At 41.2% G+C, this 15,179-nt stretch overlaps 1 protein-coding gene across 1 annotated transcript; it reads right to left on the minus strand.

Moving 5' to 3' along the window:
* Positions 1-3,374: 3,374 nt before the first annotated feature.
* Positions 3,375-12,422, minus strand: LOC310821866 (olfactory receptor 10J4-like; the record flags this gene model as incomplete). The annotated part of the gene is made up of 5 exons (XM_083694131.1): positions 3,375-3,656; positions 6,758-6,925; positions 10,754-10,897; positions 11,468-12,130; positions 12,279-12,422. The coding sequence occupies 5 exons, from the start codon at positions 12,420-12,422 to the stop codon at positions 3,375-3,377; spliced, it is 1,401 nt and encodes a 466-aa protein (XP_083550257.1).
* Positions 12,423-15,179: the final 2,757 nt, after the last annotated feature.

The following is a 15,179-nucleotide window of genomic DNA, read 5'->3' on the forward strand; positions in this document are numbered from 1 at the left end:
TTTAATTAGGAGGTAAAGAGTGAGTGTTTATGTTCAAACTACCCTATTAGTCTCTACTTCAGAGACCGCTCAGGAACCCCTGAGGCCATCAGCTCTCGTAATGAGCAATTACATCAAACATATACAAAACACACACACATACTAAACACACACACAAACACAGGTTATGATGGGCTATAATAAGTTATTGTGAGTGATGAGCTGGTGTGGGCTCTGAGGGGCAAAGAGAAGCTCACTCACAAGACTCATTAGGGCAAATGTCTCAGACCTGGTCCAAATGTTGTGGGCCAGCCCTGGCTGAGAGTTGGCAATTTGGCGGCCAGCTCTGGTATGAGGAATGTGGCCCTGATACGTTTGTGTAGCTACTGGGTGATCTTTGGTCTGAGTATGGTTGGGACCTGGGCCACATCCACATGCTGGCCAAGGTCTGGCCTTTTCTTGGCAAAAATAAAGCTTGGGAATGACAGCCAGAGCCCACCTCTGGCCCGGGGAACAAAGTTGTACCTGGGCAACATTCGGATGCCGGTAGAAAACAAACGTGGGCCACATCTGGGCCTTAATTTCTCTGCTGACTGGGAATGACCGTACCCAGTCAGCAGAAAAATTACGGCCCGGATCTGGCCCATGTCTGTATTTCTCCAGGCATCCGGATGTGGCCCGAAGTACAACTTTGTTCCCCGGGCCAGAAGTGGGCCGGCTAATCTTTGCCATGAAAAGGCCAGACCTTTGCCGGAATGTGCATATGGTCCAGGTACCACTTTGTTGGGCCAGAAGTGAATTGACTTGGCCATCATACCTGAGCCGGATCTTTGCCATGAAACGCCAGACCTTGGCCGGTATGTGGCCCAGTTATCACTTGATAAATGGTCCAGATATGGGCCAGGTCTGGTTGCTTAAGGCTTAGATGTGGTAACCATATATGGCCCATTTCTGGGTCATAATTCCAAGTGGTAACTGGGCCACAAGATTTGGCATTTTCATGGTGAGCATTTGGCTTAGGTTGGCAACCAGAGCCGGTCCACTTCTGGCACAGGGAACAAAGTTGTACCTGGGACTCATCAATATTGTGGCCCAGGTTTGTCCTATTTGTGGCAATGGCCTGGCTTAGTAATGGAAATTAGACCTTGCCCACTTCTGGACCATCATTCTAAGTGGTTACTGGGCCACATCCACATGCCAAGATGTTGCCTTTTCATGGTGATGATTGGGTTTATGGGGCAAATCCACCAGATCCGATTTTGGAAGGGGATATATCGCCTCCATTCATTTTCTTTGGAAGGCACAAGAGCTGATGTGCAGTGCATGACGGGATCGTGGGCAAGCGAAATAGGCTGGGCGGCACGATGAAAACTGTTGAATCTGGCTGAATATTATTTAAATTAGGGCAAACTTTTTCAGAGCGATGACCAATCAAGTGAGGGCTTCAGTCTAGTCTGACCGGTATCCATTTGAGAAATATTTGTACTTATATTTGTACTTACAAATGACAATTGATATAGAATATGATCCGATATTTGCGCGCCTGCCTCATATACCCCTTTTTGATATTTTATTTGTAGTACATAGGGTAGGCTATTTATTTTAAATACACTATTATTATGCATTAAATAAATTAAATCAACAATGTATTTACATGTTATAAAGACATGCAAACTTTGATTGCACAGCGCATACCTACAAAACTCGATCACGGCTTTTCACGCCCCGCTGGTGGAACGAGCTTCCCACTGCTGTCAGGACTGCAGAGTCATTACCTATCTTCCGCCGTAGATTGAAGACCCATCTCTTCAGGCTACATCTTAACTGTCCCTCCTAAAGACCTCTTCATCCCCACTACCCCCTGTACAGTTTCTCTACTGTAAATAAATTAATAAAAAAATAAATTCAATTTATTTGAATTCCTTCTTCTAGGATTGTGACTGCCAACAGCCCCTGGTCCTAGTATGGATTACGTTTTCTTATGATGACTGATGGATAGATGATTCACTTACTTAGACAAATGTATTTGTTGTAAGTCGCTTTGGATAAAGGCGTCTGCTAAATGCCAAAAATGTAAAATAGTTAACTGAGAACATATACTCTCATTTGCAGCAACCACCTGAATGAGCCAATTGAAATCTGGGGTTGACTAGATGGCCATGATCGTATGAGGGCCAGATGGGCCTTTAGCCAGGGCTCCAATGTTAACACACCTGCTGTTATGATAAATGCAATGGGATCTTTAAGATCAACAGGGAGTCAGAACCTTGGGTTCACGTCTCATCTGAGAGATGGCACTGTTTTTGCAGGATAATGTTATAAGAATGATAATGTTATATCAGTGGGATTAGGGCACCCTACTGGCCTTTTAACACCATTTTCAACAACCTGGTCTGACATTTAGGATCGATTTGGCCCAAAGCCGTGCTTAACTTCAGAAATAATTGTCAAGGCAGCACTTAAATAAATAAAAATTTGGGTCTGTCAGAAAGCACTTTACAAAAATAAATAATGCTCCATAGAATGAAAATAATATAAATTGAAGAGTAAAATATCAAACTAACTTTGATCAGGTTCCTCAGTCTTCCACTAGATTCCTGGGTGCTCTCCCACCCCTCCATTCTGACTGCACAAACAGGAACACTGTCTTTTATCTACAACCCCTAACGTGACGACAAGTCATGTACATCCTCTGTAACATTTGTCATGACAGTGATGTCAGTGGTCCTTGAGGAAATATAGATTTGGGAAAAACAACTTTAGGCAAACAGGCTAACTAGCGGGCTGTCACTAATTTGGGCTACCGTACAGTTTTCAAGAGATTCAGTAAAATTGTATTCCTAACATCTAGGCATGTCATATCTTCCTGAGCAGTTTTGTTCCTCTCTATTTGCTCAGTTTGTAATGACAACCTGATCCACATACTGTGTAATTGATTCCTATGCAAATCAGAGACCCTATAAAATCAAAGATATTAATCCCAAAATTACATGAACTATTATCATTGCATTAAGATAGACTTAGTTCAACTTATTGAGTGATTTGTTGATATTTTTGCATTTTAGCTATTTCTGACACATTGTGAGAGAGATCCTGTTTATTCATTACCAATAACAATATATTTTACTCTCACAGACAGAAGTCATATAGCTCGCTGCTCTGCTTCATCTACTGCTGCTCTGGCTGTGTAATACATACATTGTTAGAGACCTCTCAACTGGACACAGGTGTCACCTTTATTTTTATACTAGGATTAAACATGTAGCATTGTGAACCAACAATCTATTTTCTTTAGGCTTATTTTTATTTGGCAGATATTCTCAGAAAAGCCCTGGGCCAAGCTGGATAACGCATTTTAAACATTTCATTTTTAATTCCCCAAACTTCAACCATCATCATACAGTCACTTTATTGTTCTGAAACATGTGGAAGATCCTCTGTCTGATCTCTTTGGACTGCAGGCCATAGATGACAGGATTGAGTGCAGGTGGAACCACGTAAAACATCATGGATGCCAGTTTCCTTTGGTCAGACCACTGAGGAAAGCGGTGCAGGATGACGAAGGCGAAGCCTGACACCAGCATGATGACATACACGGCTAGGTGTGTGGTGCAGGTCTGCAGGGCTCTGTTGTTCAACACCCTGTTCTTACTCCTCAAACACACCATAGTGATTTTCAATCGAGGATATTATCCTGCAAAAACAGTGTCGTCTTAACATCAGGTGTGTTAACATTGGAGCCCTGGCTAAATGTCCCATCTGGCCCTCATACTCTCATGGCCATCTAGTCAACCCCAGATTTCAATTGGCTCATTCATCCCCTACCCTCTTCCATAGGTGGTTGCTGCAAATGAGAGTATGTTCTCAGTCAACCATGAATTCCAGTATCGAGTTTTCAAAAGTTATTAAGTATTTGCTAAATAATTTCATAGTATTTGCAATCATGCAAAAGGATGTTCTACCTTTTTTATTTTCTCTTGACAGATGTATTGTTTAGACAGGCACAATCTGGGATCTACGAATATGTTCAAGGGTCATTCATTAGACATCAACATTTGCTTAAAAATATTGTGTGGATGTCATGGACTGTCTGTTCTTACATCTAGAGTGTGTATATGAATTCCCCCAGGCCCATTCCTCAATTGTATACCAAAACAACTGGCGGGGTGCAGTTTTGTTGAAAACCAGCATTAGCATTGTGACTGCCAATAGCCCCTGGCCCTACCATAGATTACTTTTTCTTATGATGACTGATGGATAGATGATTCACTTACTTAAACAAATGTATTTGTTGCAAGTCGCTTTGGATAAAGGCGTCATAAAGGCTAAATGCCGTAAATGTAAATGTAAGTGTAAATAAGTCAAGTCAATGATGCGCTTTTTCAGATCCGTGCTGAGCTCCTTAAACTTTCCCATTGTAGCGTTTTTGGCTGAGTGTAATGAGTGTATCAAACGAGCCCTATTTAAATGGGCTGAAATAAGTCACCAGCTGTAGTCAATCATAATCACTCATAAGACGCTAAGAGGCCATGCCACGAAGCAAATTTGATTGACACAACTTTCTACATCACCAAAATTGATAATTCAAGGTGCTGTATGTATATTTTTGAAACAGCAGATTTTGTCACATTTTCAGAAGACCCATCATAAATTCATGAAAGAACCAAACTTCTTTGTGACAAAGATCAATCAATCCATCACAGAAAAATAAGAGTTGTAGAAATGATTGGAAACTCAAGACTGCCATGACAGACATGTTCTTTACAAGTTGTATGTAAACTTCTGACCACAACTGTATCTGCTGCAGTAGCGTCATCATGAGGTAGTCCACCTCTGCAATCACAACATGTGTATTTTAAACAGTCACCTACTGTAGGTATTTTCCGACCAACTGGTCCCACTTCTGCATTCAGTTTTTTTATTCACATTTTATTCACAGACAAAATCTCTACCCCAGATATTTACCAAGACACTATTTCCTTATTCTAAAGAAGGATATGGGGCTGTATAGAGGCTGCCCTACCTTCTATAATTATCACAGATCAGACAGATTTAATTAAGTGAATGTGTATTGTATTTAGTTTTATATTTGCATGGTAGTTTCTGTTGTATTACCATACACAACTGTGATCGATCAATTTGTTTATGTCGGTGTTTCATTTACCTACAGATATAAGGATCTTCTGAAGGCAAACTTTACAAAGTTACTGTGACACAACAAGACAGACTTTTAATGTTGGTCACTATTACCTTTCTCACTGTATGGGCACATACTGTCTGGGCACATACTGTTAAAATTAATATGTTACCAAGGTTCATTCATTTATGTCCCAGTATTTTTTACCCAAGTCCCTTTTCAACAAATTATCAACTCCTTTATTTGGAATAAGAATACTCCAATGTAAAGTCTTTCTTCAGAGGTCTATATCGGGATACATTTCTGAGGCTATCACAAATGTATCCCGATTTAGACCCTCTATGTGGTCATGGTACAGAAGAGACCCATATACATATGTTTTGGTCCTGTCCCAAGATTATCCTTTATTGGTTGAATTATTTGAAATGTCTGAAATATTTGATTCATTTATGCCCACTAGTTGCACATGTTGGTTGGCCTCCAACAAATAATATACTCTCTAAAACAAAACTTAATACACTGACATTTGCAAGACAAATTGCTAGGAGACATATTCTGTTGGAATGGAAACAAATGAGTGCACCATCACATCTAATGATTCAAGATAGCATGTTTTTTATACAATTTGAGAAAATAATATTTGCAATAAATAAGAAAAAAATCCACATGGAGGGGATTTATTACTTTTGTACAGAGGCCAGAACTTTACATACAGTGCCCTGCGTAAGCAAACAATTACTATTAGGTTCAAGTATAGATTCTCAGCTTTTATTTGATGGTATTTGTGTACAGACACTTGGTATCTTCTCTGCTAGCTGACATAGCAATAGCCCCTAGTTGATTTTCCCCAAAAGACATTTTCCTAGGGAACGAGTACGACAACATCATTGTCATGGCTGTTTACATGTCAAATGACAGACTTGTCATCGGGTTTGGGGTTATAAAAAAAGACAGTGTCAGTAGTCAGAGTGGAGGGGTGGGAGAACACCAATGAATCAAATTGGAACACTGAGCAACCTGTATAAGACTATTATAGTACTTCAACAACTTACATTGAGAACAATCTTTATTTTGTTATCTTGTGTTGATGCTTGGTAATTGTGTGTTTTTGAATGGTAAGATGGTACATTCTAACAAGGGTGTTTACTCAGTAGGTGCCAAATATTGTATCTGAGTGTAATTATCCTTGTTACTTATTTATTCGATGCTCTCTCTCTCTTTATATAATTATTTATTCATTTTTCTATTTTTTATTCATGCAATTTATTTGACAGAGACAGTGCACATCAGTCGACAGTTCAGTTTTCAGATCAATGTAAATGTGCCAGAGTTAGCTACAGACCCAGGTTTTATCAGGTTAAGACAGAATCACAATATGTACAGTGACATGGTTTTCTCTCACTTTACATGTTTTCGTCTATTTCTACTTCTTCTTTTATTTATTTATATTATTTAAATCTTGTTTGGATATGTTTATTGTTACTTTCATATGTCTTTAAAATAAATAATTATTTGCAGTGCTTTTCACTGTCTGCCCTCTCCTCCAGACACTCCAGAGACCACCATTAGATGGAGAACCACACATTCAACCAGCATGTTCTACTCTTGGAGGGGTTAAAGATCACCAATCAGTCTTCCTACCCTGCCTTCATCATCCTCCTCATCATCTACATCTTCACCATGGTGTCTAACATCGGCCTTGTGGTGCTGATCTCCATGGAGAGGAGCCTGCACCAGCCCATGTACCTCCTCTTCTGCAACCTGCCTGTCAATGACATAGTCGGGGCTACAGTGATGTTGCCTCGTCTGCTGAGAGACATTTTAACCACAGCATCTGAGCGATATATAAGTTACACTGAGTGTGTCGCTCAGGCTTTCTTTGCTCATGTTTATGGTACAACATCTCACACCGTTCTCATGATTATGGCCTTTGACAGGTACGTGGCCATCTGCAACCCCCTGCGCTATGCCACCATCATGAACAACAGAAGGGTGGTCACACTAACTGTGTCTGCTTGGGGGGTGGCCTTCGTCTTAGTGGGGATCCTCCTGGGTCTTAGTGTCCGCCTTTCGCGCTGTAAGATGTCCATTATGAACCCATACTGTGACAACGCGTCTCTATTCAAGCTCTCCTGTGAGAGCGTGTTGATCAATAACATCTACGGTTTCGGCTTCACTGTGGTTCTGTTTGTCTCATCTATAGGCAGCATCAGTCTGACCTACCTGAAGATCGCCATAGTGTGTCTGAGAAGTAAAAACAGCTCTCTAAACAGCAAAGCCCTAATGACCTGTAGCACCCACCTCCTGGTCTACCTCATTGTGCTGGGCTGTGGCTTCACCCTCATCACCCTGCATCGTTTCCCGGCCTACGCTGATTTTGGCAAGCTGGCCAGCGTGCTGTTCCATGTGGTCCCTACTTCCCTCAACCCCATAATATACGGCTTACAGACTAACGAGATCAAACAGAGGATTGTAAGAATGTTTCCCAAGGCCAAGGTGACCCCATGATGATTGTGTTAAACTGAAATAACAATTACTATAAGGTTAGTATAAGTAGAGATTCTCAGCTTTTATTTGATGGTATTTGTGTACATATTGGTTTCACCATTCAGAAATTACAAAACTTTTCTTGCATTGTTCACATGTTTCATGGTACCCGAAAGTGACAGATTTATCATATGTCCAAATGAAGGACTCCAGTCCTCTAATCCTTTTCATGCAATATCTGCGACCCATTGACCCCACCAGACGCTGGGCGTTTTTTCTGGTGATGCTCTGACAGGCCTGTACTGCAGCCATCTTCAGTTGTTGTTTGTTTTGAGGTATTTTTGCTTAAAATCTTTATCATCCGGAAATGAAATGACTCGGCCAGTCAAGAACTTTCCACTTGAAAAGCTCCCTAGTTTCTATGGTAGTATGTTTGGGTCATTGTCATACTGTATGATGAAGCGCCATCCAATGATTTTTGAGGCATGTGCTTGTACTTGAGCAGGCACAATGTTTCTGTACACTTCAGAATACATTCTGCTGCAGTTACAGTACATCAAGACAAGTTAGCCAGTTCTAGTGGCAGCTATACATGCACTAACATTAACACCCCCTCCACCATGTTTCACAGATGAGCTGGTATGCTGTAAATCTTGGGCAGATTCTTTTTTCTCCAAACGTTCCACTTGCAATCACTCTGGTACATTAATCGTGTCTGTCCACAAGACCTTTTTCCAGAACTCTGCAGGCTTTTTAGCAAACTGTAAGTGACCGCCCTCTTTGCGGATTACTAGCGGTTTGCACCTTGCCTTGAAGCCTCTGTAGTTCGTCTGGTGACGGATTCTGCGGATGGTAGTTTCGGACAAATTCAGGCCTACCTCCTGGAGAGTGTTCCTGATCAGTGTGACAGTTGTTTGGGGTTTTATCTTAATTCTGGTTAGCATTCTTCGGTCATCCACTGCAGAAGTCTGCCTTGGCCTACCAGCCCGTTTGCAATTGCTGAGGTCACCAGTGATTTTTTTTATTTTTAATGATGTTCTAAACGGTTGATTTTGGCAAGCCTAAAGTTCTGGCTATGTTTTAGATTTTTTAGCCTAATAAAGGCTGTCATTGACACCGCTTTGGTCCTCATGTTGACAGACACCAATAGCAGACTCTAAAGGCAAACACAAAGCCTAGAATCAATACTAGACATTAACAGCTCTCTTATGCCTGCACAAATTATGTGACGGAACACACCTGACTTACCGGATACACCTGTCAAGCCAATTGTCCCATTACTTTTGGGTATCCTGAAATAGGGGGACTATGCATAAAACGTGTTGTAATTTTTAAATGGTGAAACCAATATGTACAAATACCAATCAAATAAACATCAAATTAAATCTGAGAATATCTACTTTAACCTCAACCTAATTGTTTGATTTCAAATCCAAACTTTTGGAGTGTAGAGCTAAAAGAAGAAAATATATTATATGTGTATAACATGATATTATACTATACAATTCTATATGATATGATATGAGCCATATGATTCCATTGAACACAATAAGATAATGTGATATAATATGATTTGATATGATATTGTATGGTATGATGTGAAGGGGAGAGCAGCACAGTATGCATGTGTATTTACAATACTGTTTGCTTAAGTCTTCTTGGCCTCCCACTTGACCCCCAGAGTTGCTTACTGAGTTGCAAAAGGAGAGGGCAGCTGCACATACTGAATTTACAGCTACTGAAATGACTGTAACCTTGGTGTGAAAAATCATTCATGCTAATAAAAAAGACTGAACAAGGAGATGTGTGTGGTTTTCAAACTGAATTAAACAAAGTTTATTTGTCCATGATAAGGTCAAAATAGGGACAGAGATGCACAAAAGCAATTAATAAATATGGTAACATGTTGAAGACCTGAACAGTTATTTCATTTCTTTTTGCATTCCTGATCAATAAACTTCACTATAATGGCAAATAGACAACTGTCCAATTTACACTACTCTTAAACCAAAAATGATCCAACAGTTGAACATTTCAATTAGCCTCAGCTTATCATCTGTGCGGGGTTGTTTCAGATGCAAAATACCTTTCTCATAGATACAGATAACTTGCATTGTGACATGATGTAATTACCAAAATATGTTTCATATGAGTTACTAGCCTAGTAACTAAATGCAGTGTGAGAAAATAATCGTGGTTACAACCCTATTTATAATGAAACGCATGGCAGTTAGCAGTTTGTACTAATGGCAGTTTGTACTAACACTAAAATCATTGGGAGCACAGCTTTACATTATTTTGATGATATTTTCAGTCTTCGTAAATAATACAATATTCACAAAGATTTAACAAAAATTATGAATTATAAAATGATGAAATCACATGTTTATGCACATAAATTAAAAGAGTAAGAGTAAAGCAGTTCATAGAATAGAATAGTGATTAGGGCGAGGCGGCAATTAGTTCTGATCTGGGTACTTAGTCGAAAATCCAGGAACTTCAGTCAAGATTGGGGAAAACATTCGGACACTTCCATAGCAACCCTGTCAAAGTAGCCAGAGGTCACGCATTAGCGACACATGTTTATAAAACACTGTTTTGTATTGAAACAGGATTTTCATTCTCGTATGAATTCTTGGCAGTGCCACCACAGTTTTGTTCAAATATGTTCTTAGCAACACCCAAAACAACATAGCAGGCTCATGATGAAACAGCATTAATGTCAGGTTTAAGAGAAGGGTGCAGATATGTTTCAGGTATTTTTGCTGGTTTAATTGGCTTGACCCTGCAGCTTTTCCCAAAGTGAGGGGAATGGTCCTATGGATTCCCATTTGTTATGTATAGCCATCTCGCCCTAAATAATTTCAGGGTGATATTTTCTAGCACTAAGAGGCTTAGAGAGGGTCATTTACATTTGACATAGTACAAAAACACACAGGTAATTATGAGAAAGTGGGGATTATTTAACCATAGCATGGACAGTTGAGGGTGAGGTCATGAGTGCTATGATTGTCTTGCGGAGTTGAGTGTTTTTGCTGTCAGGACAGCTTATGGCTGGTTGTGTTGCGGTCAGGAGAGTGTGTTGAGTGGTTTTGCGGTCAGGACAGCTTATGGCTGGTTGTGTTCCGGTCAGGAGAGTGTGATGAGTGTTTTGCGACCAGTAGGTGAAACAGCTCTGTGTCTGCAGAAGGCCCTCTTGATGGCGTCTCGCAGCTCCTTATTCCTCATACTGTAGATCATCGGGTTCAGGAAAGGGGTCAGAGCTGAGTACAGGACAGACACGATGATACGCACCTACAACATCAACACAACGTGAACACAACATTATTAACCGCAATTCCTCCATATAGACATGCGAACATACAGTATGCACCAGGCACATGTTTGATAGTATTCCCCAATCCTTTCAATGCATTACAATGAGCCCGTCGTAAATTTCTACCTCCACTAGACTTCCTAAGCATGCACAAATTCCCCAGCATTGCCTGAACCATGCCATGTTAAAAAAAACATTACTACAACATGCTGCACTCAACATCAATGCAACACTGACATCTACTGGTTATGAGAGGTTCAAGCTAATTCAAGATTAAAATCATATTTCACCACAGTACAGGAAAGCGGAGCAATGGCATGAACACACATCATAAGGTGAACATTGCTTTCACAGCTCTATGATAGTGCAGCATAGTTGAACAGGGATAGGGTAAGGGGGAGGAAGAGAATAGAGACAAGGGGAAGGGAAGGAAGAGAGAGAGACAGAGAAAGGGGAAAGTTAGGGAAGAGGAGGACAGAGAGAGGGGAAGGGGGGAACAGGAGGACAGAGAGAAGGAAAAGTAAAGGAACAGCAGGATTGCTACACACCTCTGGAGAAAAGTTCCCGACGCGGTAGGAGATGTAGACGAAAGAGGCGGAGCCATAGGAGATGGTCACCACGGTCAGGTGGGCAGCACAGGTAGTAAAGGCCTTCAGCCTCTGAGCGGCCGTCATCCTGGCTACCGAAGCAAAGATGAGAATATAGGAAGTGAGGATGAGCACCCCCGTGACAAGCAGCGCCACAAGGGCCGTGGTTAGAGACACGATGCTGTCCGACCTCGTGTCTGCGCACGCCAGCCGCCTCACAGATGACGGGTCGCACCAGCCGTGCTTCACCACGTTGGGCCCACAGTACGGCCTCTGTGTCGCCATGACTATGGCAGGGAGTGTGCAGCAGGCGGCGAAGGTCCAGGCCCCAAGAATGAGGAGCAGGCGGACGGGGCGGGTCATTATAGAGGTGTAACGGAGGGGGTTGCAAATGGCCAAGTAGCGGTCGTAGGCCATGACGGTCAGCAAAGCGCGGCCGGTCACAGCCATCTGGATGAAGCAGTACATCTGCAGGAAGCAGCCTTGGACGGAGATGGTCTTGAGGTCGGTCAGGAAGCCAGACAGCATGTTGGGAATGGTGACCGTGGTGTAGACCATGTCTGTGAAGGACAGGTTGTGGAGGAAGAAGTACATGGGGGAGCTGAGCTTCGGGTCGGTCCGCACCTAGGATGATGAGATGAAATGGGGTTAGACATTGATATCATTGATAGACAAGGAACACATGGAACAGTTCTCTCCCATCTACACTTCCTGGTCTCATTCACAACATATCTCATGAATGTCTAATAGTCCTTCATCTCGATCTCCGTACCAGGAAGATGATCATGCTATTGCCTCCCAGGATAATGATGTAGGCCACAAAGAAGATAACAAACAGAACCATCCTCTTCTCCCCCAGAGTGGCCAGGCCCTGGATAATGAAGAAGGATACAGGCTCAAGCTGAGTACTGTTCATATCACAGGCCTGTCTGTCTGATAGGATCACACCTGGCTGGTACAGACACGCAGAGAGAGAGAGAGAGAGAGAGAGAGAGAGAGAGAGAGAGAGAGAATGGAGGGGGGGGTAGAGACAGAGAGAGAGATGAAACTTCAAGTTAGAGACATGACACCATACCACATAGGAACACACACATACTTAAAAAAAGGCATACTTGAGCACCCACCCACAAATTCATACTCTGTACATATGGGTATGGGTATATACATGTATATCACCTGAAATTCAGTGATAAAATTGGTTATACAAATACAATAAAATAAAAGCAAGCAGTCTATCATGTTCAAAGATGTTTAAGAAGTTTAGTTAGTAATCTATGTTTCATGTTTCAAGTTGAATTTAGTTTAAAAGTGCATTTCACACAGGGTCACAACACACACACGATACAACAATGGTCAAATATAGAAAACAAATAACATACAAAACAAATAAGGGGATCAGTATATACAATAATTTACAAAACAGAGATAAAGGTTTCAGAAGAGAGTGAGATAATAGAAAATTCAAGTTATGAATAAAACATAACTTTAATATATTCTGTATGCTACGTATACTGTATGTGCTGCTGTGCATCTAAGAAATCGACAATCATGCAGTATAATACAAATACATGTAGTCTAACAACAACAAAATAACTCAATGGTTCATTATCTTGAACCATAAGTTTGCAATTAGTTCCAAACATACAATTGTATGACACTATTGAGTAAATTCAGTTCTGCTCTGTCCATACATTCAAACATGTATCTCTACAGACAGACAACTAGATCTGTGATCATTTACAAAGCCAGTCTAACTTCTTGTATGATAGGTGTGTTCTTACCTGAGTGCTGGTCACACTCGGTCTGAGTGAAGAAGGGCAGCACCTTAAATACAACCTTTTTAGAACCATCGAATAGTCTTTCTTTCTCCATAGGATGGTGTGAAACACCAAAGGGATTCCTTACAATACATCTACCTCAATTAAAATTGTTTTGGGATTAATTAAACGGAAAATAAATAAATGTTTTGTGACTCCAAGGCAACAAGTGTTTGCAGTTAAAACTAAACTTAAAAGATAAAAGATTACATCATTAAAGAAGGAAAGTCATTATTTATCTCTAATTGCTGGTGTGTGACTGTATGTTTCTTTCTCATGTGTGTAATTAATCTGGTCACAACAACAAGAGGTTGACTTGTAACAAAAAATGTAACAATACTAAATGATTATGTAAAGAAAAAAAATCACACACACTGGACTCACACAAATCTTGAATTTATATAAACCAGGAGAAATCAAAGCTTATTTGTACATGCTTTCATCGTTCAATATGATTCATTTGCTCGTTCACTTACTGAACTCTGAACCTTGTCTAACCCACAACTATTCAGCTAACTAAATAACTTAGACTAAAACATCTTGGTTCACTGGGAAAGTCTTCATTAAAATAAGACACAGATAAGCAGCAGAGGTGAGACGTTCAACTGAAATAACAGGTTTACTCTCCCACAGTCATATGCCACAACAAATGATTTCTTGGCTGCACTCCATTGCAGGCAGCTGTTAAGCTATCATGTAGGCCCCACCCTAACAGTTGTGTGTGCGATGCATACAGAAAAAGGGACTGAGCCATGTACATTTCTGGACATGAGAGAGACAGAGAGACAGAGACAGAGTATCAGGAGATGCAGCCAGCCATCAGCGCAGAGAGTGAGGTGTGGGGAGAGGTAGAGAGGGAGGAAAGAAGAAAGGGGTATTCTGACTCAGCGGTTCAGGTGGTGTAGTAATCAGGGCAGAAGTGCAGCATGGCTGTTTCTCCTCTCCTGGCTCTCTGTCCAGCTCTGAATCAGAGTTAAAGACTTAGCTGGAAGGCTGAGGAAACCTCAAGGTCATAACAATCCCTCAGAGCCATAGTAGAATGATTTAACACACTCATTCAAAGAAGGTGCAGAGAGTTTGAGAATGTATCGGAGCATTGACCTTCCCTTAAAACCATGACAGGATGATTTAAAATGGATATTCATTAGAGGCACTGAGAGTTAAGGACTTACAGAAGTGGTGACCTGTATCCGAGCTGTATGATTTATATGGGGGGGGCATCTAGTGAACCTTAAAACCTGTAGACCTCTAATTAAGTATGGTATAGGCATTATTCTGAAGGGAAGTTTCTGGGAACTGGGAAGCTTTCACCAAAGCACAGTGTGTGTGTGTGTGTGTGTGTGTGTGTGTGTGTGTGTGTGTGTGTGTGTGTGTGTGTGCCTGTGCCTGTGCCTGTGTTAGCCTATGTGCCTGTGTTGGCCTGTGTGTGTGACTGAGTGCTTGTGTGTTTCTTGTTTGTGTGTTTGAGAGAGGTCATGATTGACTGTCTGTCTTGTGCTGTGCCTGTTCTGGATTTACTTGTGTGTTTGTCATGTGTCCCTGTCCTTCTGTGTTGTGATGTCTGTCTTGTCTTGTGATTTCAATGTTTTTTGTTGTTTTATTTTTTGCACCACACTTCCCCGTCGTCACTGGCCAGGCCGCCATTTGTTCTTAACTGATCTGACTGGATAAATAAAGGTTAAAAGAGCAAACAACAACATCCTCCCTAATAATAATATAACCCCCCGTAATGGCAGTGTCGGACATAGCTGTTGTGTTTCTGCATGTGCACACGATTCGAAGTGGCAGCCACCAGAGCCAGGAAGGTGAAAATCACTGATTCCACTCCCCCAGAACAACCCTGGCAGTAACAACAT

This window comes from Argentina silus (assembly GCF_951799395.1).
Source record: "Argentina silus genome assembly, chromosome: 2".
Lineage (NCBI taxonomy): Eukaryota > Metazoa > Chordata > Actinopteri > Argentiniformes > Argentinidae > Argentina > Argentina silus.